The sequence below is a fragment of the Arvicanthis niloticus genome, chromosome 15 (assembly GCF_011762505.2).
Source record: "Arvicanthis niloticus isolate mArvNil1 chromosome 15, mArvNil1.pat.X, whole genome shotgun sequence".
In the NCBI taxonomy this organism is placed as follows: Eukaryota; Metazoa; Chordata; class Mammalia; order Rodentia; family Muridae; genus Arvicanthis; species Arvicanthis niloticus.
In genome coordinates this window covers 70,444,943-70,470,059 of record NC_047672.1, presented here as the reverse complement: position 1 = coordinate 70,470,059, position 25,117 = coordinate 70,444,943, and the positions used below count along the sequence as shown (strand labels likewise).

The following is a 25,117-nucleotide window of genomic DNA, read 5'->3' as shown; positions in this document are numbered from 1 at the left end:
TTCAAATAACTGATAACAGATGGCTCAGTGTTATTGATTATAAAAATAAAAATCATGCAAGAGATTTTATTCTTTAAAAAAAAAATAAACTTAGATTTGCCGAAACATAGAGGTTAGTGATTCGCTTTCTGTAAAACACTGCATTTTTCCTCTGTGTTGGAGTCAAGCAGAGCACCAAGTAATTACCTGATTATGGATTCCTTGGGCCACATGTATCAAAGTTTCCAGCTTCATGTGAGAATTAAATATTGGTATGTGGTAACATTTCAATTTCACAACTGAGCTCTGCCTATGGAGATCTAAGTCGTAAATCACTATAGGTTGGGAAAAGGTGCGTGATTTTAATGCTGTTCTTGAGTAGTCAGACCATATGTACTTTATTTTATCTACTCCTAACACCGAGAATTTCAACTCCTATTATTTGTTTTTCTTTAAGGCTCATATAGTTCTGAGGGAATGAGTTGCCGTATACTTGTGATAGTTTCAGGATTTTATTATTTCCAATCAATATTTTGGTTGTTTTATTCATATCCATTTTGACTCCCAAATCATTAAATTTTGGGTCAAGATCTTTAGCTTTAGAGTTTCTTTTAAAAAATTATTTGACTGAATGAGACCATGGGGTAATAGATATGCAGTTTAGAGCTATTAATTTTCCATTACATAAAGCTAGGAGAGGAGAGTCCAAGGGTTCTCAACATATACAAATAATGCCATATGAGAGGATGGAAACATTAATTACCTTGATAACATTATTATACATTGCATACATGCATGAAATTATAATATTCTATGCTGCTAAATATGTACAATTATGTTAATTATGATTTTCAAATCTGTCTAGTAGAAACAAAGAATTGGAAAGCTGGATGTATTGCTAAGACAGTATTCAAAAATAAATATTTTGGGGAGGAGCTTAGAAAAAATGATAGATTGGATTCAGCATCAGTGTGAGTTAATGATCAATATCTTCTTTCTTTGGTAAGTTTTAAGAATGGTAAGGTACACCCAAGACCACCACTCAAAAGGAACTAAGAGATAAGCATTGAGCATAATGGTGGCCATTTCTGGGAATAAATATCTAAGCAAATCTCACCCACTGCCTTGGAGTCTTTTTAATCTGAAAATGACAGCAAATGGAGACCTGTCTCTAATATCGCAGTGTTAAGAGTGTTAGAGTAGAGTCGCCTCGTTCACTCTTTGCTGCAGGTGGCTGTTGTTTACAATCCTTAGTTTTATGGAGGCAACATTTCATTTTGAGTTGTTAGCAGAAACAATAATACTCCCATATTTTCTTTGCCTGTAGTAATAGCAGTAATATCTTGCTATTATCTTTGGGCCAATGTTCAAAGAAATTCCTGAGACTCACTCAATGAAGTAGACTTCACCCTTTTCTGTGTAGGCCATTTCCCAGTTATCAGGCAATGGGTCAGAGTCCTCGCTCTCCTCAGGCTTTGTTGGCTTTGTATCATCCATCTGGTCCTTGAGCTCTTCGGGCTGACTGTACACTGGTGCAGGGTAAGGCTGGGAAGGTGTCTCCCCTGAGGCACCTGCACTTTTGTCTTCATGTTCACTGGATTCTGTGAGGAGAAGAAGATTATGTGGTGAGTTGTTCCAGCCACAGTAAATGTGGGGGGTTGGGGTGAGGGTATAGATGTGCTGCCCCAATCATGAAATACTACCAAGCTAATAGGAAACAGTTCTGAACAGATATAACAGCAACAAACAAGCTATGAAGATGACCAGTATGCTGATTTAGATGGACTGTTCACTCTTCACTGTTGTCTACCATTTAATTAAATATGGCTGCTTACTCACTAGGAGGGATGAAGTGAAAGGGTCTTTTCCTAACATAGGTGTGGTAGACAAAATATAGGTAGCCTAAAGATGTTCATGTCCCAATGCCTAGATCACCGGGATATTTATCTTGTATGGGAAAAGGATAACTTGCAGATATTTTTAAAGAAATGACTTTGAGACAGGAGACTGTCTTTGATTATTCAAGTGGCTTTATGAAAATAACCAAAGACCTTAAAATTCAAAGTGGCAGACATAAAAGACAAGAACACATGACTACAGAGAAGGTAGAGGCGCTGAAGTATGGTTGGTTTTGAGCACGATGACCTCTATATGACAGAACTGGCGAGGAACTAATTCCTTCATGAGGGACCGCTGGAAGGAAGTCAACCCTGACCACACCCTGACTTTGGTTTGTGGAAACACACATCTGACGTGTAACTTTCAGAGCTAGAGTGTAATACACTTAAAATGTTTTAGACATTGTTTGTCTAGTACTTTTTGACAGTAGCCATGGAAAACGAACAGAACAAAAACTAAAATAGATAAATCCTTTAGAATAAAGGTGTAGAACTTCATGTGTTTACACATGAATTACAATGTTTAGAATAAGAAAAATTAACAGTGGCTGGCCGAACCTCTGTGGTATCAGAGTGACTGCTGCTCCTCTAGAGGATCCTGGTTCCATTTCTAGCATCCATACCAGTGGGCTCACAACTACCTGAAATTCTAGCTAGTGGTGAGGGGTGGTTGTAGCGGGGTCTTACTTCCTCCTCTGTCCTCCACCATCACCTACACGTCCTCTGCCATCACCCATATACACATAAAAAATAATAACATTAATTTTTGTAAAAGGAAGAAATGAAGAAAAACGGAGGTGGCTCAGTGGGTTAAGGACACTACTGCACATTTGTGGGGGGAACTGATCCCCATATTTGGATTCCCATTACACACATAAAAAGCTGGGTGTGACCACACTACCTCTCAGCACTGTGGTGGGAGGAGACAGGATGATCACTGGGGTGATGGGCCACAGTAGCCAAAGACCCAGCAAGCTCTAAGTTCAGTAAAACACCATGTCTTCAGTGAATAGGATAGTGAGGGCTGGAGTGGAGTGCCTGACTGACATTTCTGGCCTCCGAGTATATGTAAAGGTACAAACCACATGCATGTATGACACACAGACATACATGCACACACATGGACACAAAGCAGCAGATGAGTAAAAAATAGGCTAGCAACAAATGATAGAGGAAAATTTACCTAAATCAAGTAAGTATAGTTTAATCTGCATCTAAAGCCAGATTAATGAAACACAGATCACCACATATACCTAGCTGACAATTCCTTATCACAACATTAAAAAGTATTATTAGCAGATTACACATTCAGGAAGCATGATGGCATGTTAAACAAACCAAAACCAAACAAACCAGAACAAGAGCATACCCTTCATCTGTGTACTGCTGAGCTCAAGGACACTGAAAAAGCATCTTTACTAGCCTGAGAGAATCAATAAAGACAGTTACCCAAGAAATTCACCTACCAAGAATCCTATATATTCAGACAAACTAAGTATCGCTTAAGCAAGCAAACTTCTGAATGCAGAGGAGCCACGTGTGTCTTATCTACAGACACTGTTTGAAGAATTATTCTATCTGTATCTTGGTAACTGATCAGAATGTTAATCTCAAAATACAGGGAGAAAGACAAATTGAGAAAACAAGAAAACCTAAATCCAATACAATACAGTTAAATGCAAAATGAATTTACTACATTTTGGGAAATTTGAAATGTTTATTAAAGGCATTGATGTTTATTAATGTTCTTTAAAAAAAAGAAAAATACATGAAAAAAAATCTGCTGAAGCAAGGATTTTGCTCCTGTATTGTAAAGTTCAGGTTTTCAAAGTAAAGGTGGGAATGAAGATATACTAAAGGTCTCCTTCAGGAGGTGAAGCAGAGAGTGGGTGATAATTGAGGGCTGGGTTTCCTTGGGATGGCACTGTTGCACAAAATTTTGGTAAAGAGATAAACTTAATAGGGTTACTTTTGTATTATTTCCGAATGTCTGTTTTCTGAGATACTTATGCTTTTGCTCTCCCAATGTAGTGTCTTACCCATTAAGAGTAGAACATGGGTGTACGTTTTGAGAGCAGGAGTGTAAGTATTATGTAGAACAAGAAAATACCCGAGAGTAAAAGGAAAAGGAAGATACCACTGACATTTCTACAAGGAGAGAGTGTGGCCTTCAGCTGGAAGGATGGTAGTTCTGAAGTTCAAAGGTAAAGAAACATAATAACTGGTGTATAAGGGTGGTAACACACACACACACACACACACCACCACCACCAACAACAACAATGAAGATGAAAAAAACTAAAAAATAAAGCCCCCAAAACCCAAAACAAAACAAAATGTACATGAGCCTTGATATCCTACTTTGAGACTATCTCTTCTAGAAATAAAGGCATCAGTGAATAGGTGCTGTTATATATTTACTGCACTGTTGTTTATAGTAACAAAGCCATGGAAGTGGCATTAAGACCTTTAAATCAGAATATGCTCCAGTACACTGTTATCAGCATCATGGAAAAAGATGTAATTTAAAAACAATAAAATTACATCTATAGACCTATGACCTGGAAAAGTACTTATAATTGTGATTTGAAGACTGAATTTCAGGGGATAAAAATTAGTAAATATATATATATATATATATATATACACATGTATATATATACATATATACATGTATATATATATGCACACACATATACACACATATATATGTATGTGCATATATATGCATATATACATGTATGCACACACATATACACACATATATATATGTGTGTGCATATATATGCATATATATATGTATATGATTGTGCATAGCTCCATAATTGGGAAAAATATGAAACTGCCTGTCAACCTTGTGAATGGGGTGGTGATAGGAGAATTTTTCTTTACATAAATTTGCATTCACTGGATAAATTATTTTTAGGAATTTACAAATTAATAAAGATCACTTAATAAATTAGGAATGTAGAATGGAGTCTTTGTCTCCAAATACTGTTTGGTCAAAAACTGTTTAGGTCACTTTTTTTCTTATAGGAGAGTAGAAGTAAATTATTTATTCAAAATTAGGAAACCTAAGAACAGTAATATTTACTGGTCTGGCTTGAAAAGCAGAAACAAGGAAAACAATACAGTCTTTTGCGATATAGTCTCTTAGTAATTCTTATGGATTCAAACTCTTTCATACAGACACAGAGATGGCCATATGAGAATGTACTGCTGTTGTCTTTACATTCTATTGGCAGCAGCTTGTTACAACATGTAACCACCAAGACATGGGCTGTGTTGTCCTGTGACTACAGAGTATCCAGAATATCCTGCTGCACAGAAAAGCTGTAATGCAGCACCAGGATCTGAACTTCTCCACTTGTCTGGTACTCATGTATGATGCTTTGAGTACTCCATTGTTGCCAGGCAATGAGCAAGAGAGAACAAAAAAAAGGTGCAACCCCTGCTTTGCTGGAAGCCAAACAGTCATTATAGTCTTCCCATTCTATCAATGCACCAAGAGCTCTGAAAGTAAAGGTGAGATCTGTGCCGGTCCATTCATTATTCTCATGTTAAGATTCAAGTAACACTCCTTTTTCAATGTGCTGTAACATCTGAGGTACCTTTCAGGATGAAGGGAGAAACAGATAAATCAAGGCCCAATTAAGCACAGACTTTTTCAAAAGACCTCACGATTGGGACTGTATCCTAACAGTTAAAGCAATAAATCTTAATTGAGAGCATGACAAAATATTAGATGGTTCATTTTCTACAAAACTAGCCTGAATACTTGAAGAGAGCAGGAAAAGTAAGTCTATATACCAGTGGTAAGATGTTTTTATGTCTCAGACAAAAGACATTTGGCATGGCGATGAGGTGAACTGACATAAAACTTATATGATCAAAGGAAAGTGGATACAAGCCTCTTTCCTGTAGAGATCTCAGCTACACCAACATTTAGCAGTCACAGAAAGAGGAAGCCAGCAGGAGGAGCTCAGACAGCAGCCTGGACTCAGTGGGGACTCATCAGACCTTGACACAGCATGGAAAGAGGAAAGAAGGAAGGATGGTCAAAGTTTCTGAAGAGTCCAGGATAAAAAGGACCCCAAAAGGCAATACATTAACAATGTTGCAATCTTTGGTGATACTGGCTTACAGTTAAAGTGGTATTCATAGGATACCACATTTAACTGATGGGTAAAGAAGCCAGTTTCTTAAGAATCAAAGAAAGCAAACAGAATATGCAAAAGATGAAACTGTCGAGATAGCTCAGTGAGCTGGAGTTTTCCACCAAGTGTAAAGATAAGAATTTAATCCCAGGATTCCATATGGTGAAAGGAAAGAACCTTCTTGAATGTTGTTTTTTGACCTCCACAAGTGCATATTGTGGCATGTAGATATAAACACACACACACACACACACACACACACACACACACACACACACACACCAGGCTACACAGAGATGCCCTGTCTCAATAAGGAACTTTCCAATAGATGGAAAGTCCCAGCCCCAAAACAAACAAACACAAACAAATAAAGAACTCATACACTGAATAAATGAATAGGATAATTTTCAAAACATTTGCTATAAAAAATAAATTTGGTGCTGTAATTGCATTATACCATTATTCCACAAAAGAAATAGGTAATATTTCTTGCAAAGGAAACTGTGGTCTTTAATGATGTGGTTAAGTGTTATTTATCATGTGCCAGAGATGACACAATGAGGTTTCCCAGTTTGACTCCCTTGCATATACTAATTTCTTTATCTTAAGTCAATTACCACATTAGCAAACATGAATTAAATTCCTAGAGTGTGCAAAATACCTGACAAGAGTTTAATGGAGAGGAGAAAAAGTCGTTTTGATCAAGCGTTTCAGGTTGAGAGAGAAGCAGTAAGTAGCACCTGCCTCCTCTATCTGAACAAAATAAGATGAAAAAAAAAATGAACGAGATGAATGGAGAATCATAACCTGCACATTTGTTATTCATAAAGGCTAACATAAAGATACATTTCACAGTGAGAATCTGGAGTTTCTGCTGATCCCAGAAGCAGGCTAATTTATCTATTGGCAGCACTAAACCAGAGGAAACCTTCCTATTAGGGACAGAACCTATTTCCAGAGGTGCAAAATAGCATATTTAGACTCGCAGGTGTATCCAACCTGCCGCCTGCAGCATGATTCATTGAGGTTCCTATAAATGGGGCTCAACACATTTGCATATGACAACATCATGTTGCAATATGAAAGGCTAGATGCTTCTGAGAGAGGAAAGGGGAGACCATGGGCTAAATAAGCCAAATTGATATTCTAAATAAAGTCTGTGGGCCTGTCATTCCACTTCTATTGGGTAGAATGAGTCAAAGAACTAGTGCAGTTGAATGCAGTATCTTCCTAGCCATGGAAGGGTCAGGGAGATGGAGAAACATCTCCACACAGACTACTGTGATGATCTGTTAAATGACATCCAATAGTAAGACTTGGGCAGAATTTTCCAGGGAGATAGCATAGAAAAGTTGAAGCAAGAATATCCAACACAACTCTCAGAGGAGATCCATGTAAAAGGTCAGCCAGAGAGAAACTGGCAGTAATTAATTAATTAATTACTTTTATAGGCATAATTAATTAATTAATTACTTTTATAGGCATTTATTGAAGGTCTAATAAAGGCCAGGGGAGTAAGCTAAGTAATATGGAGTCAAAGGAACTGTAGTGCTAATCATATAAAATGTTTTGATAGGGTTGTCAAATCATAACACACACACACACACACACACACAAACATGCAAAATTTGGCTTAAAGTAGGTATTTATTGCTTGATGATTCGGGAAACTAGAAATTTATATCAAAGTGTTTTCAGGGCCATCTCAGCACTTGCAAGGAAGCTGTTTCTGGCTCTGCCTTGCTTCTGCCTGTTTTTTGGCTTTGTGGCATATGAGGTCAGTCTTCCTAGCAGACATGTGGGATCAGCGGTACATGCTATCCAGTGTGAACTCAGTTATAGCTATGGTAGCCCTATTTCTAAATAAACTCTCATTATGAAATGGCAGGTGACACAATTCAATTCATAAAACGGTTCATTAAAGAGTTCGTCCTCCAACTATCTGGGAACCTGCACTTTACACTTTCATGCTACATTGGTAATGGCTCGGAAATGAACCATTAAGATCATAAACACTTTGACTGCTAAAAGAAGAGGAAAGATTAGATCTTACGTGCCAACCAACGATATGATTCTCCCAAACATTCCAGCCATCTGGAGTTTGGAAGAACCTGTCTGCAAGCATGCCTCTGCACACATTTTAGGCTCTTGCTAGAGAAACCCTAAACTGCCTGCATCCCGAGTAAGGAGGAGGCTCATAGCTTATGTGCATTTAGTGCTATATCAATATAGAACCATTTATATTTATATGAAGTCCAGGAGAAATGATCTGATGAATTTCTTCATATGGTTTTAGTTTTAAATAAAAAGATCACTACTTCTGAATGTATAAAGTGTAATTTTTCCTGGAAATGTTTGTTGTTGAGGTGAGCAGACTTCATCTAGCATAGGTGTCTTTGCCTATTTCTTGTGACATATTAATGTCACACTGACATCCTGCAAACTGAGTGAGAGTGTTTTTCCATTAGCAATGAAACAATATTTCAACAAAGAAGGAATGGCCTCTCTTTAAAGAGTAGTAATACAGTGAAAAAATCCTCTGGAAACTGACACTGTTAAATTCCCTGAACCTTCTTAGAAGCAACAAGGCATAAAGTAGACATTTACTAATAAAGTTAACTCCTTTCACCTCAGATTAGACATAGGAAATATGACTTCATTTTTCCATACGATAATTCAGAAGAGTTCAAAGATCTGAATGGAGAATAAAGACAAAAGCCACTTAGCTGGGAGTGAAATGTATGCCATTTTTTTTTGTATTCAGTATAAATTTTATTACTCTAGTTCATTCCGAGGTGATGATATTATACAAATATACTTAGCAGACATTTATGTAGATGGATTTTGTTCTACTGATATCTCGGTATAACCAAAACTTAGACCAAATTCAGTGGTTCTTAATAATCTTATTCAGACCATTAAAAAATAACTAGAAACAAAGTTTAAAAAGTAGAGTATAAATTCTATGTGTCATTTGTCTTTTAACTTAACATGATGTATCATATCTGGGTTTCTTTCTCTAGAGGAACAGAAGTTATAGAATGAATCTACCTACATACAAAGGGGATTTATTAGAACGACTATAGGCTGTGGTGTGGCTAATGCAACAAAGACTATTTACGCAAGGGAGATTCAAGAATCTTGAGTTGCTCAGTTTACAAAGCTGTATGCCTCCTTTGGTCTTCAGGATACACTGGGATCCTGAAGAAGTAGGCTATCATGCCTGTGAAGAATATACTTATTAGCAAAAGTGAAAGCAAGCAGGCAAAGGAAGAGTAAATTTCTTTTCCTGTGTTCTTTATTTAGGCTACCAGGAGAAAGTGTGGTCCAGATGAAGGCTGGATCCTTCTTACCTAAAAGATCTGAATTAAAGGTATATCTTCCTGCCTTAAAAATCTGGGTTGAAGTGGCTCTTCCCACTTCAAAGTATTTAATTAAGAAAAAAAATACTGTGTCCAGCCATTTGAGTTTTAGATAATTTTAGATGTGTTCAAGTTGACAGCCAATAATACCCACAACATGTCCACCCTTTGCCATCGTGACACAAACTTGTATATGCTTATGACATGCTTAATTTCAAAATGAGAACAACTAAGTCATAATTACACCTGACATCATTTAACTATCCCATGTACAATTGAAAAATGCATTATATATTTAACTAGGTCATAATTACACCTAACATGATATAACTATTCTTTGCATAAACACAAGTGTACTACAAATTTAGAATAGGTTTCCATAACCCTTGGAGACATCCTTTTAGTATCTCAATTTTAAATATAATAACCATTGATACTCTCTTATTTATGTTATATTACATGATAAAAACATGAGTAAACTCACAAATATTTGTTTAAATACATTAACAAAATACAACAGAAACACTCATGTTCATTCTAATCCCCATTTCTGCAACTGGTCATATAGTCTTAGCTGGTATTTATAATTATTTTTTAAACTACCCATTCTGTATTTCCTCCATAATCAGCAAACATCTCAGTAGGCTTTGGGTCTTCTTCTGGGGGAGTGACTTACTCCTGAAGTTTCTACTCTAGTAAGGATGAAAAGTTGTTCTTTCCATAGAGGAAGTGGTCTAATGTAGTCAGCCTGCCACCAGATGGCTGCCACTAAGTGGCTGGCTGGTCAATCCAGGGAAAGGTGCCATATCAAGTTCAGTGTTGGTTTCTGCTATTGACAGATATGACACTCAGCATCAGCTGTATCTAGGTCAGTCTTGGTGAGTGGAAGTCCCTGTTGTTGATCCTATGTTTAACCTTCATCTTGCCATCATGGGCACTTTGTTCATGGCCATTCTCAATCACAGGAATGGCTGAGGGAAAGGGCTGACTTGTCTATAGAATGGAACATCCTATCTTGTTGATTATTTAACTCCTTCTCCCTTGAAGTCACCTTTCGATGAGCATTTACATGGAACACAAGTGTCTTTACATGCTTCACCAATTTGGAGAGTTCTATTCATATACTTCGTCACAAGATGTTTCTCTCACCAAGATGTTTTTCTAATCATGTCCTTTTCAAGTCCCCGACTGTTCAGCCAATTGACTGGATATAGCCATGAACTGGTAAACAATCAGTCATACGGCCAAATATCCTGCAAAACTAAATGTTTGATGATGTGTACTTCCCAAAGTTCTGCCCAATGTAAAGATTTCCCTTCAGGGTTGTTCCAGAAAGGTATTATAATGCTGCAGTTGTCCACTTCTGGGTAATGCCTGCATAACATGTAAAACTAACAGCAAATCAGGCCCTAGTCTTCTTTTCCTGAGTTAACCAATCCTAGAGCACACCCTGTGTGATTTATAGGTGCATGCTCGGCCGTACACAGCATTGTAATAGGACTACAAACTATGACATTTAGGCAACATCTTCATGTAACTTATTTGTTTCTTCAGGACCCACTTTGCCCAATTACCTATATAACGCTTCTATATGATCATGAACTGCTGCTGTGCATGTCCTAATTTATGAATTGGTAGATCAGATAATACCCAGCTCATGATGAGTGACCCTAATATGATTGCATTGGAATCGGCTCCTTGGTGGTCTTTTGGGGTTCATTAACTTTTCCTGGCACAGCAGCTGCTACTTTTAGCGCATCTGAGGCAATCAGCAAACCAAATAGATATGTTGTGGAAGAGATGGATGATCAAAATCCCTTCAATATAAGTTATGGTACAGGATTGGAGAGTTAATATAATCTTAAGGAAATCTGTAAGGGTATATTGCTGGCCTTATCAAGTAAAAGCAAATTGCTTTGGGTGGTCTTTATGGACAGGTACTTAAAAAGGGACATGTGCTAGGTCAGTAGCTGCATACTATTTACCAGGAGACATGTCAGTTTTCTCAAATAAGGACATTACATCTGGTACAGCAGATGCAATTGGAGTCACTTCTTGACAGAATTTTCAATAGTCAACTGTCATTCTCCACGACTGGCCAGATAGGAAAGTAAAAGGGAGAGGTTGTAGGAACCACTATCCCTGCATCTTTCAAGTCTGTGAGAGTGATACTAATTTCTGCTATTTCTCCAAGGATACAACTTTTTTTTTAATTCACTGTTTTTCCTGGCAAAGACTTCCATTTAGTCTTTCCAACTGTAATCCTCATCCCATAGGTCAGAGAACCAATGTGAGAATTCTGCCAAATTCTAAGTATATCTATGCCATATATATATATATATATATATATATATATATATTCAGAGGATGAGAAAATAATCACAGGATGATTTTTGGGACCCACTGGAACTACTGTGAGTCAGACTTCAGCTAAAACCCCTTTAACCACCTGAGTTCCATAAAACCTTACTTTAGCTAGAGGTCCATAATGATTCTTAGGGTCTACTGGAATCAGGATCAATTCAGAACCAGTATCCAACAGACCTCAAAGAGTATGATTGTTTTCTCTCCCCACCCTCACCCCCCAGTGTGCTATTACCATAATAAAAAGCCATAGGTCCTGCTTGGGGAAGGACTGGAAAAAACTAACAGTAAACCTGTTGGATATTTTATCAACATCCTTTCTCAGGAGAACCTAACTGTCCCTTCATTTGAGGGCTTCTGGTTCTGTAAACTAGGCTCACGTCTTCAAAGATGATCACCAGCTGAGAATCCCTTTTGTATGAGCTGCTTACACAGGCTGCTATAGGTGTCACTAGCAGATAGGAATGCTGTTAGGAACCGTTGGTCAGACCCTATAGGTGGATCTCAGAAGAGAGAAATTTTGGAGCAAAGCTACTATTGTAGTTGCCTATTTTCCTGTTGAGAGAGAGCTCTTGGCCTGCATGATACAATGCAGCCCCTTTTCATTTGTTTGATTTTTTTTTTTTTTTTTTTTTTTTGCTTATACAGCGCAAACAAAAGTACAGCAGGGTGTTATGAGATATTGAGATATTTGAATGTTTCTAGTTAGGGTGTGGCTCAACCATTAGCACACACCTTTAATCCTTCTGGCTGGAATACAGACACCCCTTTAGTACTCACCTTTAATCTGAACAAAGAAGGTAAAGTTAGTCTATAGAAGGAAGCACTCATGTTTGAAAGTGTATAATTGAGTGGCAGACAAAGTAACGAATCCGAGAAAGATTTGACAAAATAAGATATGTCCAAATCTCATGAGAAGAGAGGAAAGGGAAGCTACTTAAGGGAGAGATAGACAATACAGAAAGAAGAGTGTACAGTACAGGAAAACAGCAGAGATAGTGGAGACTACAGTAGAGTTGAGAGGGAGCAGCACAGAGAGGGAGAAGGAGGCAGTTTTACAGAGACGAATTGAAGAGAGAACAAGCTAGACACTGGTAAAGACAGAATGAGCAAGAGAATGAGGATCCAGAAGGTTAGACTTAGTTTAAGGATTAGCAGAGCCACTCAGAGGCCTGAAAGAAAAGTGATTGAATAAATCTGCTGTGAGAGAACTTTGAGCCAGGACACCTGAGTTGAACCTGCCAGGCAGAGCTCAGAAAGAAGTCGGAAGGGGTGACATTACTCAGCAGCAAGTCTCAGAGGCTAAAACCATTCTAGGCCTAGATTAGATTATATAGAGGCAGAAGCTTCCAGGACTAGGCCTAAGTTTGTAGACAGAGGCAGTAAGCCTTTGAGACAATAATTATATCAGGTGAATAAAAGTTACTTTTACAGTTGGGTTCTTAGCTATTTCATTCCTGGAAACACTATGACTGACTAGCCAACACTGAAAGTTCATGAGTCATGCCACCATGAAATTCATTTGCCTGTTCTGACCATGATGGGTCAGGCCATTATGGACACTGTTTTGTCTATGCTGCCCATCAAGGTAACCACAATCAATTTGCCTTTGGTAATTCAGTTCTGTTACCTGGCCCCTGCTATCTTGGGGTCCTATTAAACCCATGGCATTTAATTCATCCAACTGAGCAGCAGTGTTTAGAACAAGAGAAAGAGCGGCCATTTTGTGTTTTATAGAATCAGTGAAGGGCATGGCTACTGAGCCTTCCCGTTGTGGAAGATTAGGCTTGCACACTGTAGCCACTCTAGCACTGCACTTTACTTGAGCCTTAAAATTCCTTCCTCAACACTAAGCCAGGGGTTATCACTCATCTTCAATTCCTTTATAGTAAGCCTATTTTTGGCAAATACTTCGTCTAACCATTCAAACAAACTTTTGACACCTTTTTAAATTTTGTGAATTTTTATATTAAACCTAGAATAACCACTCAATGAGCCCTTATCAATAAACTCATCCTGATCTAGTTTTATTTCCTTCCTTCATTGTTACCCCATACCCTTAAAATCCATTCCCACACATTTTCCCCAGACCTCTGCTTGAATGGATTAGCCAACTCATTAAGCTCTTTAGCAGTGCAGCCCATTTCCTTATATATTACACTTTCTATTACCCACTTAGGAGTCTAATCTGCCTAGAGTCTTGTTATCGTTCTAGAGGCACCTATTGGTAGGCCCCGAGGGATATTAGTATTATCTTGCCTGGCGTCTTCAGAGAAAGTCTTTGCTGGTTTAGTAGACAATGAAGGATTAATTTCCTCGAAGGTGGAAAAGGCAATGTTAAGGGTGTCTGGGTAGAAGTACAGTTCTGCCGAGGGTAGAGACTGTCTGAGAATCTGAGAGTTCAAAGTTCTCAGCTTCAATAGCATCCTCCCACACTTGCTCATCCTGTCACATGATCCCATTCTATAGCAACTAATGCCCTTACTTTAAACCTGGACACTCTCCAAGTCTGGGACTTCCGTTTCCCCTGTAATTCAGCCAACCCTATAATGAAGGCTTCAGTTTGATTTTTGCACAACTTGAGCTCTGTGGCTGCTGGAGAGGATACTCTCTTCCAGGACACACTTAGAATCCTTTAGACTGTTCACATACATCTGAAGCCTGTCAGTTTCATCACTGGGCCCATTGTAATCTGAGAAGCTACAAGTTGGTTAATTTTTTATCACAGTGCTCGCTCTTTTTCTTTGTCAGTTTATCCAGAGATGCTAAAAGTAACTGGCCAGCAGCATTGTTTTCCTTATTTTGCCACAAATTGTTAAAAAATGTTGATATACAGAGACATGAAATCTGTATCCTCTCCCAGTTGGAAAGTCAAGATAACCAAGTGTATCTGTCTCCCCACATTTGTAGAATTCTTGACACCATGAGCTCTTTTCAGCACTCTTTGAGTCCCTAGGAGAGGGTTCAGTAATTGTAGATGTTCAAAATTGGAAAACCTATTCCAGATACTTTAAAAATTCATCCTTCTAATTCTGTTACTCTAGAACCATTTCTGGTACCAAAACTTAATTAGTCAGGATTCTCTAGAGGAATAGAAGTTGTAGAATGAATATCTGTCTATGTATCTATCTATGTATCTATCTATGTATCTATCTATGTATCTATCTATGTATCTATCTATGTATCTATCTATGTATCTATGTATCTATCTATCTATGTATCTATATATCTATCTATGTATCTATCTATGTATCTATGTATCTATGTATCTATGTATCTATCTATCTATCTATCTATCTATCTATCTATGTATCTATGTATCTATGTATGTATGTATGTATGTATGTATCTATCTATCTATCTATCTATCTATCTATCTATCTATGTACCTATGTATGTATGTATGTATGTATGTATGTATGTATGTATCTATCTATCTATCTATCTATCTATCTATCTATCCATCTTTAGAAAGGGGATTTACTAGAATGGCTATGGTAGTCTAGGTACTCCAGCAATGACAGTCAACCAACAAAAGGTCAAAAAGTCCAGCAATTGATTAGTTCACAAGGCTGGCTGTCTCAGCTGGTCTTCAGTATATGTCAGAATCCTGAAGTAGGCTCTAATGCAGGTGAAGGAAGGGGCTTACTAGCAAGAATGAGAGCAAGCAGGTCATGCCCTTTATATAGGCTGCCAGTAGAAGGTATCCAGATTAAAGTGAATCTTCCTACCTTAAAAGATCTGGATTAGAAGTAGGTCTTCCCACTTCAAATGATTTAATTAGGAAGCAAACAATCTTTCACAGGTGTCTGCAGCCATTCAGTTTCAGCTATTTCCAGATGCAGTCAAGTTGACAACCAAGAATAGCAAGAAGAACGGTGACACATGACACATTAGTCTCATTATGTAAAGCTTTTGAAAGCCACACTGTGAAGGGGGGGGGGGGGAGTGCCAACCTTGTTTAAACCAGAGAAAAGACTGTTGATTTTATCTTTATTGAAACTAGTAACCACATACATTTCTAAAATTTCCTTCACTCTACAGAAATACTCTCTGCTTTGTATTTCTATTGCCATGATGATTTAATGACAAAGTTCATTAAATTCAATCTTTTTTCTTCTTCCCTTCTTACTCACTTTGTAAGTAAACATGGATGCTGAATATTTTGAAAAGGAATATGCTTCTAGTTTAATGAAAAAGAGAATAATATGGATTTTAGAAAGTATTATTTTATATTTAGCAATGTCCAGAGAATAACAGCCTCCACAAGAAGCCATAGAGCTCAATTGCTAGGAATTGTGTTAGATGATTTCGTAAAATTTAAATCTTTTAAAGTGTGGAGCTGAGCAGGAGCCCAGTACAGGATATGCTTAGGACAGAAAGCGACTTTAACACCCTTGCTGCTCAGTGGCGGCTGCATATGTTCACATTGAATGTTACTGCACAGAATACTATCGTTGGTTGTTAAATCTGTCAGTCTACCCCAATCTGAAATGAATTCTACAGAAACAAGAGGTGTGGACAAGTTTTAGTTCTTTAGGTAGTTTTAAGAACAACAATGCAAGTCTAAAGCGACATATGGAAAAGTAGCATTAAAAGTAGTTTAACAAACTGAGCCCCTTCCAATACCCAGTCTGGTCAATATATGCGATAGAGTTAATTAAAGGGGAAAATAATAGTCTGGAGAGACTACACATTTTTTCCTAAGGCCTCCATTGTTCTCCGCATCTATCTTGGGCTCCAGAGGCAGCTGCTGAGCTCTGAAGTAGCCGTCACATCAGCACCTCTGAGAATCGAGACAACAGAAGCAGAGGTACAGCTCCTCAGCTTTTATTTTAACCAAAGGTTGGTTTTCTTCGTCACCATTGCAGCCTTCTTTGCTACAAGTCTCCCTGGAACTGACTTTTCCCACCATGCTTTCTGGTCCTTTGTGGAACTGGCCATGGGAGTGGACACTGTAGTGTTTGAAGATGTCCTGAATTTCTTGAAAATCTAAACATTCTCATTAAGAAAATATATTCATTGTATTGATCTAAAATTTTATTTGCATTGATAGGACCTTTTTCTCTTCAGGGCTGGGTGCAGGAATCCTCAGAACTGGAACCGTATCCTACTGCACAAGAATGACACATCAGGGTTGACAGTTGAATAAGCAGCTTCTACTACCATAATTGCTTTTTAATAAGTACATATTCTTCTTTAGGCTTTATCATATTTATAACATGCTATTTGTAAGCTTTTGTACCTGATCTTCTATTATGGTCACATGTAGGGAAATGTGGAGGAAACTATTCAGATATGAAGTAATCATGTAAAGGTCTCCTGGTTTCTATGTAACTAGGTGAAGAAAAGAACTCAGGGTTACAGATCATTGTTCAACTTTTCAAAGCTCCTAAATATGAAGAAGAATTATGTGAACTACAATGTTTGTTGATTGCATAAATCGTGAATATTTACTTGTTTGCCAGTATAAGGTTGCTTTTTTGATGTGAGAAAATATGCATGTAGAACAAAATCCTAACCGACAAAAATAAAAAGCAACAAAAAAAAATTCCTCCTTGCTGCTCTCAGTGCTCCAGGGGTCCAGACAGTGATGACATTATTATTTCTAATCTCTCAGGAGATTTCCTATGCCCATTGATTACTAATAACTAGCTAATGGGATTTGATGTCTGAATGATTCAGAAATAGTTCTGATCTTAAATGAAGGATTATGAATTCTTCAAAATATGAGATAATAGAGGACTGAACTGTAGCCATTTTGGGGTGCACGTGCACACATGTATGCTTGTGTGTATGTGTGAATGTCTGTGTATGTATACATAAGGGTTTGGGTGTATGTATATATAATATGTTTATGTGAGTCTATATGTGTATTTGGGTGGGCTTGTGTGTGTATATGAATATATATGTATATATATACATATATATGTATATATATGTGTATATATATATATGAAAGTATTTGTGTTATGTCAGGTTATGTATGTGTATGTAAGGGTGTGTGCGTGTGTGTGTGAGACAGACAGAGAGGGGGGAGAGAGAGACAAAGAAGAGAGAGAGGGGGAGAGACAGAAGGAGGGAGGGAAGGAGGGAGAGAGGTGAGAGGGTATTTCTGTTATTAGAAAAACCAATACCTTTGAACTGCTGATAGATGTTTCTCTTTATTTGAGGCCAGGATAGCAACACAAACTATAACACGCTAGAACAGGGGCAAGTTAATGTCATAGTTTACTGTGTTTCTAATTTTTTAAAAAATAATGCAGAAGTTGAGGAAGTATAAACTCCCAGCTGTGTAAAGAAATGGTTTCTTATCATTTAAAAGCAAATTGTGTCTCATCTACTCAGGAAGCCAGTCAGGGAAATATGGATTACTTAAAAAGTAGACTTATTGCTTTAAAATTACATTACATCTACATCTAAACTCCACAACTGATATGTTGTATACAATACTCGAACAGGGTAGAAAGTAGGAAAATAGAATATTCAGTTTTATGACTGGAAAATGGCAAGGAAGGGTATCTCTGAAATATATAAAACTAAGTGGAGAAGACTCACTAGAAATGTTAGTAGAGGAAATTATGTTCCATTAGCAGGGGAGGCATGCTGCCTTAATTAATAAATTATTCCATCTACGGTATTTCAGCTTCGGTGCTTCAATAAAGATAGAATGAGACAATGGGAATAACGGTCCCCATGGTTGAGAAGTTGTCTGTGCTTTGTGGTTTTGGAATGTAATGAATCTTAAAGAAATTTATCACACAGGAACAAGTCTCCTGAATCCTCAACAAGCTTCAAAGTTATAACTGTTAATACATATATTAGAAATATCCAAAAGCCATAGCGAGATATGAACTAAGACTAGATTTGCATTTGTAACACATCTTAAAGCTTGCCTTCAAAATTTTAGGGAAAATCAGAGCAGTACTATTTGAAACATGACCCTGATGTCTCAAAGGGCTCTAAGACAGACTCTTCAGTAAGTCTTTCCTTTGGTAATATGGAGGGCTACTCTTCAAGGTCAAAATCAAAGTGAGGTGTTTTTTGATGGGGACAAGAAGAAAAGTAAGAAAAAGGCATGGTGCTGCCTCTAGCCGTGAAGCTAGTGCTTAGGCAAGCCTTATCTAGAGAACTCTTCTTCTGAGAGAAAGGGCAGCACTCCGCTAAGAGTGTGTAGAGCCACCGTTGATGACAGAGCAGGTGGGAGTCACTCCAAGAGTCAGTAAGCACCAGAGACACAGACAGACAGGTAAACACCAGTGTGGAGAGAGCAGATGCCTGTGGTTTGTGAACAGCTTAGACTCTGAGCAACTCTGGTGTTCTGCTGGCTCGTGTCTGCATTCTCCATTCAGGTATCAAATCTGTCTCATATACAAAATGTATCAACTCCTACCCCTCTTCCCACCGCCACCTCACTGAGAAGTCCAAAAACACTTCACAGAAGTGAAGAAAGTTTCTGCAAACCCTGAACCCATGTGAGAGCCAGAAGAGGTCTCATACAGGCGTTGCTTTCACATTGATTGAAAAGCGAGTCTGCATTGGTATAAAAGGATGCTTCGAAAGCTGTCACAATTCCATAGGCTTACAGTGTGTGCACAGTCACTGCTGTGATTCAGAACCAAGTCTGAAGTGACCCTCTTGTTGATTTGCGGTCACATCTGGACACCTAAGTACTTTATCTTAGAGCAGTTTGAATTTGCATGTAATCTTGTAAAGATAGAATGTCCTTTATAAATGGAATTAGTTTGGTATAGTCCTAGAATTTTACCCCTCCCCACCCCCTCCCTGCCAGACAAAAGGGAGAGAAAACCAAGTGTAGCATTTGGGCCAAACCATAAAATTAAGTCATGTCAGGAAACCAAAACAAAAGGGAAAACACAGAAAGATCTGAGTGCATACACAAACCACAGCCTCTGTGAACTCACATAAAAATAAGCAGGGGACAGGCACTGTGGCACTTTCAGAGTGGGGCATTATTCACAGGAAAACAGCGAGATTCAGTACGGAGGACATTATTCTTCAGAGACTGACAGGGTCTCATTCACAGCACCAGGACTGATGGTGCATGTACAGCCAGCTTGCCAAGCACACAGTACTGGGATGCAGGTCCCCAACGGTGAACTGAGATCATTGCTGAGGACACTCAGAGATCACATAAGGGACACTCTGTTTGCTCTCTGGGAGATGCAGTTCATCTGCACTAATAGCCGGCTTGGGAGCCTGGAAAAGGCATCTCTGTGCCCACATACTGTATTCCCTTTGTTGGGAAGCTCTCATGGGCTGCTCCTCCAGGCATTGTGTGTGTGTATTAACAAAGAGCCTGAACTGCCTTTAAAATCTATGTGCATTTCTAATTCTTTCCACTGGACTTACTCATAGATAATGAGAGGAAGCTAGCAGAGAATAGTGAATTGCTATAGTAGGTAACTTATGTGAGAAAAGAAGTCCAAGAAATCCAACTACTAAAGTTTACAGAAATTCACTTTTCTGAAGAGTCCAACCACTGAAAATGACGACATCTACTTGCCTAGTAACCATCTATTTATTTTGATATTTCCAAACTTTGGGTGATTAGATACTTTCATCTCCAAAAATATGTATTTTAAAATAGACTTTTGTTTCTGGAAGGCAAACTCACACATAGTGGCCCACATCTGGAACCCCAGCATCAGGCAGTTGAGACAAGTGCCCTCAGAGTTTGAAGCTCTCCTGGGACTCATACTGAGTTCCAGACCAGTCTGGGCTACATAGTGATATCTGTTTTTAAAAACCAAACAAATATGCCAAAAAACACCCAAAGAAACAATAACATTATAGATTTAAATTTGGGAAATGCTGTTGCTAAAGACACCGAGCAATATAGACCAAGAATGAAAAATTACAGTCAAGGCAGTGCGAATCTGGCTCTCTGTAGCTGCTGGTTGCAACTGAGTAAAACAAAAAGACTAAGATCTTGAAGTATTTAAAGATAGATGTTGTAGTGATGGTTTTGGCTATCAACTTGATTGGATTAAGAAGGACTGGGGAGACAGAGCAGAGCTCAGTCTGTGTCTGTGGGTAAAATCTAGTCCAAGTCTTAAAATTATACTCTGTAGGTCTATAAACAATAAGCCTGATTTGCACGCTTATAAACTTTAACAAAACAAACTAGCTTTTTCTTCTCAAATTTAGGATTTTGAATTAACATTCCAAAATAAGAACTAATAATTTGAATATGGGAATTATATTCTAAGAAGTAAGAATGTAGCTTAATGGTGGAGTCCTTGCCTAGCATGTATGGGGGCTTGCACATATATTCCTTGTACCTCAAGAAACCAACAGTAACAAAGAATCATGTCTTTTCTATTCTGTGTGATATCACAATCTTCTCTTTGTAAAGATAATTGTCCATATGTATCCGAATGTACATGCACACACACATATACACACACATACACATACTCAAACTTAGAACAATAAACATTATATTGTAAAAGATTAGAAAAAGGCTAAGTAAGTACACTGGACCTGAGTTTGGGATCCCAAGCATCCATGTAAAATCTGGGCGCGGCAGCATGCACCTGCAACGTCCATACTTGGGGTACCAGAGACAGGCAGGTTTGGTGGGACTCACTGACCAGCAAGACTAGCCAAATCACTGATCTCTAAATTAAGGGAAAGATCTCATCTCAAAAAAATAAGATGAGGAGCCCTAAAGAAAATAATCAATATTGACCTAGGATCTCCATATAGGCAAATGTGGGCAATTCCAGCCATGTACACACATACACACTCACACATGTGCACACATACACATGCACACACAGTTTCACATACCATAAACAAACACAGAGAAATAAATATTAAAGATATAAAAATGTAACAAAAACCTACTTATCCTCTAAAGGCTGTGAAAGACTGACCTGGTGTTATGACAACGCCGTTCCCATTGACCGCAGGCCTTTCTTCCTCCTCCTCCTCCGGAGGCTCTATACTTGCTTTTTCCATGTTGGTCACTGACTTATTTCTCTTCCGCTTCCCCTCAGCACTTGGAGTAGCTCCCGGAAGTATCTGGTCTGTTACATTTAATAATAATGGTGCTGGTTCAGCTGGAGGCTTCGGGGTACCGTAGTAGTTGTCTGCAACAGATATCCAAACACTCTAAGGTCAAATCTTTCTCCTACATGTGTGTGGTTTTCAAAGAATTAAAATTATATCAACTGTATTCTATTTAACGACCAATTCCCACAATGTACATGTATGGTTTTATAAGCACATATCAAACATCTTTATTTCTATTTTACTGTGATTAATGCAGAAGATAGAGACCCATGATAATTAGCATCTTTATGTGCTTTAATATATTGAGCTTCCAAGTTAGAACTCTATGCACTGTTTTTGAATGGCATATAATTCATTTCAAATCATTTTAAGCCAACTTCATACTAAGTCTTCAAATCTATTTAAGCATTTTAATAATGAATGTTAATCATTAAGAGTAAAGGTAATCTTTGGGTTTGTTCTTATTTTCAGATCTCACTTCATTCTGCAAAGGATGCTTAGTTTGTCTCTTGAGGGGGACTCTGGCTATTGTCCTAACTAGAGTTGCCTCCATGCCAGGTCCACGGTTCCCTTAGCTCCAGAAAGTGAGCTGCTCCTTTCATTACCCTTCAGACTACCACTGTCCTTTCTCAAAGGCCCAGTATCCGAGCTGTGGGATAATTCTCCTCCCTCCTCATCTGTGAGGCTTCATTAAGAAACGAATCCTTATTTATTCTCTGTTTGTGTGAAGCCTTGAACACACTTATTTCTAACATATTACTTAATATTCATATATACATATGATGTGCTTGGATCATATCCACACCCAATTCTTGCCTCTTAAAGTCATACAATTGTTGTGCTCCTGTGCTCAGTTATTAAAGTCTTTATTGGTATGGACTGTGTACCCAAGCATTCCTTTGCATGTTTGAGAAACTGTGATGACTGCAATAAGATTTTTATCTTACAAGATGCTTAGTAACCTGCCGTGGGAGACATAGCCTATTTAACATCAGATAGGTAAGCATTGTAACGGACCAAGCCCTGTAAGGAGATGAGTAGAAAATGAGCACAGCCACCTAACTTCATACGCTATGGAAATCATCTAGGAAAGCAGCCCACTGGGAAGAAACAACTCCGAAAGTCAAAGACGTAGTGTCTAGACGAGTCTTTCTGTATAATAATAATTAAAGTCAATTACTTAACCCCAGTAAGACTCCATGCCCTTATGAATAGATAGGGAACAACAATACTTGCCATGGTCACTTGTATAAGGTTTGTGAGCAACGAAAACCCATTCCACTTAAGTTAAAACATGATGAATGAGAGCAAGTTAAAAAGTTATGGCATGGCCATTTGACAAAGAATCTAAAAGTATTTAGAAAATAGGAGTCAGGATTCAGGAATCTAAGGCAAGATTAAGTGTTCACAGTTTATAAAGGCAGGATCTGAGGCTGGAGTCTCCTCATTACCATAGATAAGCCTGGTCTCAAACTCCTGAGTGTTCTGTTTCCATTTGCAGTGTGCTGAGACTGCAAGCATGTACCGCATGCTCTGTGGTAGCTGGGTTTTTATTGAGAAGGGTCCAAGTAAGGATGTCTCAATCCTACTTTAAATGTAGAAGAAAGCAATCACAGTAGGGTTGAGGGAAGGAGAGACCTGGATGGGAAAAGGCACAGGGAGAAGAAGAGGGGAACATGTCAGGGGCAGCCCTGCTTATACACTGAAGGCCTAAATCAGCCATAGGCCTAAAATCAGCAATAGGCCTGACATGCATGCCTGCTAGCAAAAAGTCTTGGGTCTCTGTGGAAAAACACTGAAACAGATAGCTATAAGATATTGTAAACAAATAGCCTTGGTGGAAATTTACCAGCCTGGATAATCATAGACCTTATAGATGGGTTGCATTGGTGGATAGTACCAACTTAGATAAGGACAAGTGAATCATAGGTGGAGTCATAGTGACCTGTTCTCTGACCTTCACCCAGCCGATACTCTGTTTTGGAAGATATCTGTACTCCCCCTGATCACCTAAGCTCCTGTGTCATCCCCTTCCCCACATCCTGCCTCTATGTGCATATAACCTCTGTGTGAAAAAAGTAAAATCATCGGTTTGATCAGACTATAGACAAGCCGCTGTTCTTTGCATTCGCCTCTGTTCCCCATCCTCTCTTTCAGGTGGCCTCCCCGGACCCATGTTCAATGCCCTGCTGGCCAGGGCAGGAACATGATCAGGTATTGGGTGGGGGAAACAGGACTGAAACCCTGAGGGACAGCAGAAAGAATGAAAACAGGCAACCTCAGGAGGTAGAAGGTGTGTGTGTGTTTGTACGCGCGTGCGGGGGTGGGGGGGGATGGGTCTAGAATGCACCAGAGACCTGGGAGGTGAGAGACTCTCAGGACTCAAATGGAGGGACATTAGATGTAATGTTCTATGGTAGGGAGAGGGAATTGTAGAGTCCACCTCCAGTAGTGGAGGGATGGGGTTGCCATCCCACAGTCAAAAACTTTGACCCAGAGTTGTTCCTGTCTGAAAGAACTGCAGGGACAAAAATGGAGAAAAGCCTGAGGCAAAGGAAGTTCAGTGACAGGCCCAAATTGGGATGCACCTCAAGCGGAGGCCCTAAGGCCAGACACTTATTACTGAAGCTGTGGTGTGTGCTCTTATCATGACTACCCTCTGAAAGACTCAACAAGTAGATAAAAGAGTCAGATGCAGATATTTACAGTCAGTCAATGGACAGAAGCCGGTGACCCCTGTGGTTGAATTAGGGAAAAGCTGGAAGAAGCTGAGGAGGAGGGCAATCTTATAGGAAGACCAGCAGTCTCAACTAAACTGGACTTCTGAGCTCTCAGACATTGAGCCACCAACCAGGCAGCACACACTGGCTGATATGAGCCCCCCCCCTCCCCAAACACATATGTAGCAGAGGAGTGCTGGGTCTGGACTTAGTCAGAAAAGATGTATCTAACCCTATGGAGATTTGAGGCCTCAGGGAGTGGGGAAGTCTGGTGTGGTGGGGATGGGATAGGGGTGGGGTTGGGGTTGGGGACATTCTCTTGGAGATGGGGGTCATGAGGTACAGGATGTGGAACAGTCAGAGTGTAGACCAGGAGGAGGATAAAGTCTGGACTCTAAAAAAAGATTAAAGAATAAGGAAAAGAAAAAAGAAGAAGAGGGAAAAGAAGAAATAGAGTCTGTACACAAATTGCCTCTGAGGGAATGAAGTTCAAGGTCTGCTCAGCCCCTTTGATTTGCCCAAGTCCAGGGAACTCACCCAGCATGGTTGCCATTGGTTGAGCATCCCCACAGGCGTGTGAGGTGTGCCCAAATGGCC

At 38.9% G+C, this 25,117-nt stretch overlaps 1 protein-coding gene across 1 annotated transcript in view; it reads right to left on the bottom strand.

Moving 5' to 3' along the window:
* The window catches only part of LOC143434458 (membrane-associated guanylate kinase, WW and PDZ domain-containing protein 2-like), a 37,525-nt gene extending 14,195 nt beyond the window's left edge, over positions 1-23,330 (bottom strand). Inside the window, exons 1-3 of the mRNA XM_076913182.1 lie at positions 23,252-23,330; positions 21,662-21,877; positions 1,370-1,580 (exon numbers count right to left, since the gene is read on the bottom strand). Coding sequence (XP_076769297.1) covers positions 1,370-1,580; positions 21,662-21,877; positions 23,252-23,330 — 506 coding nt within the window. The remainder of the gene's footprint in view (positions 1-1,369; positions 1,581-21,661; positions 21,878-23,251) is intronic.
* Positions 23,331-25,117: the final 1,787 nt, after the last annotated feature.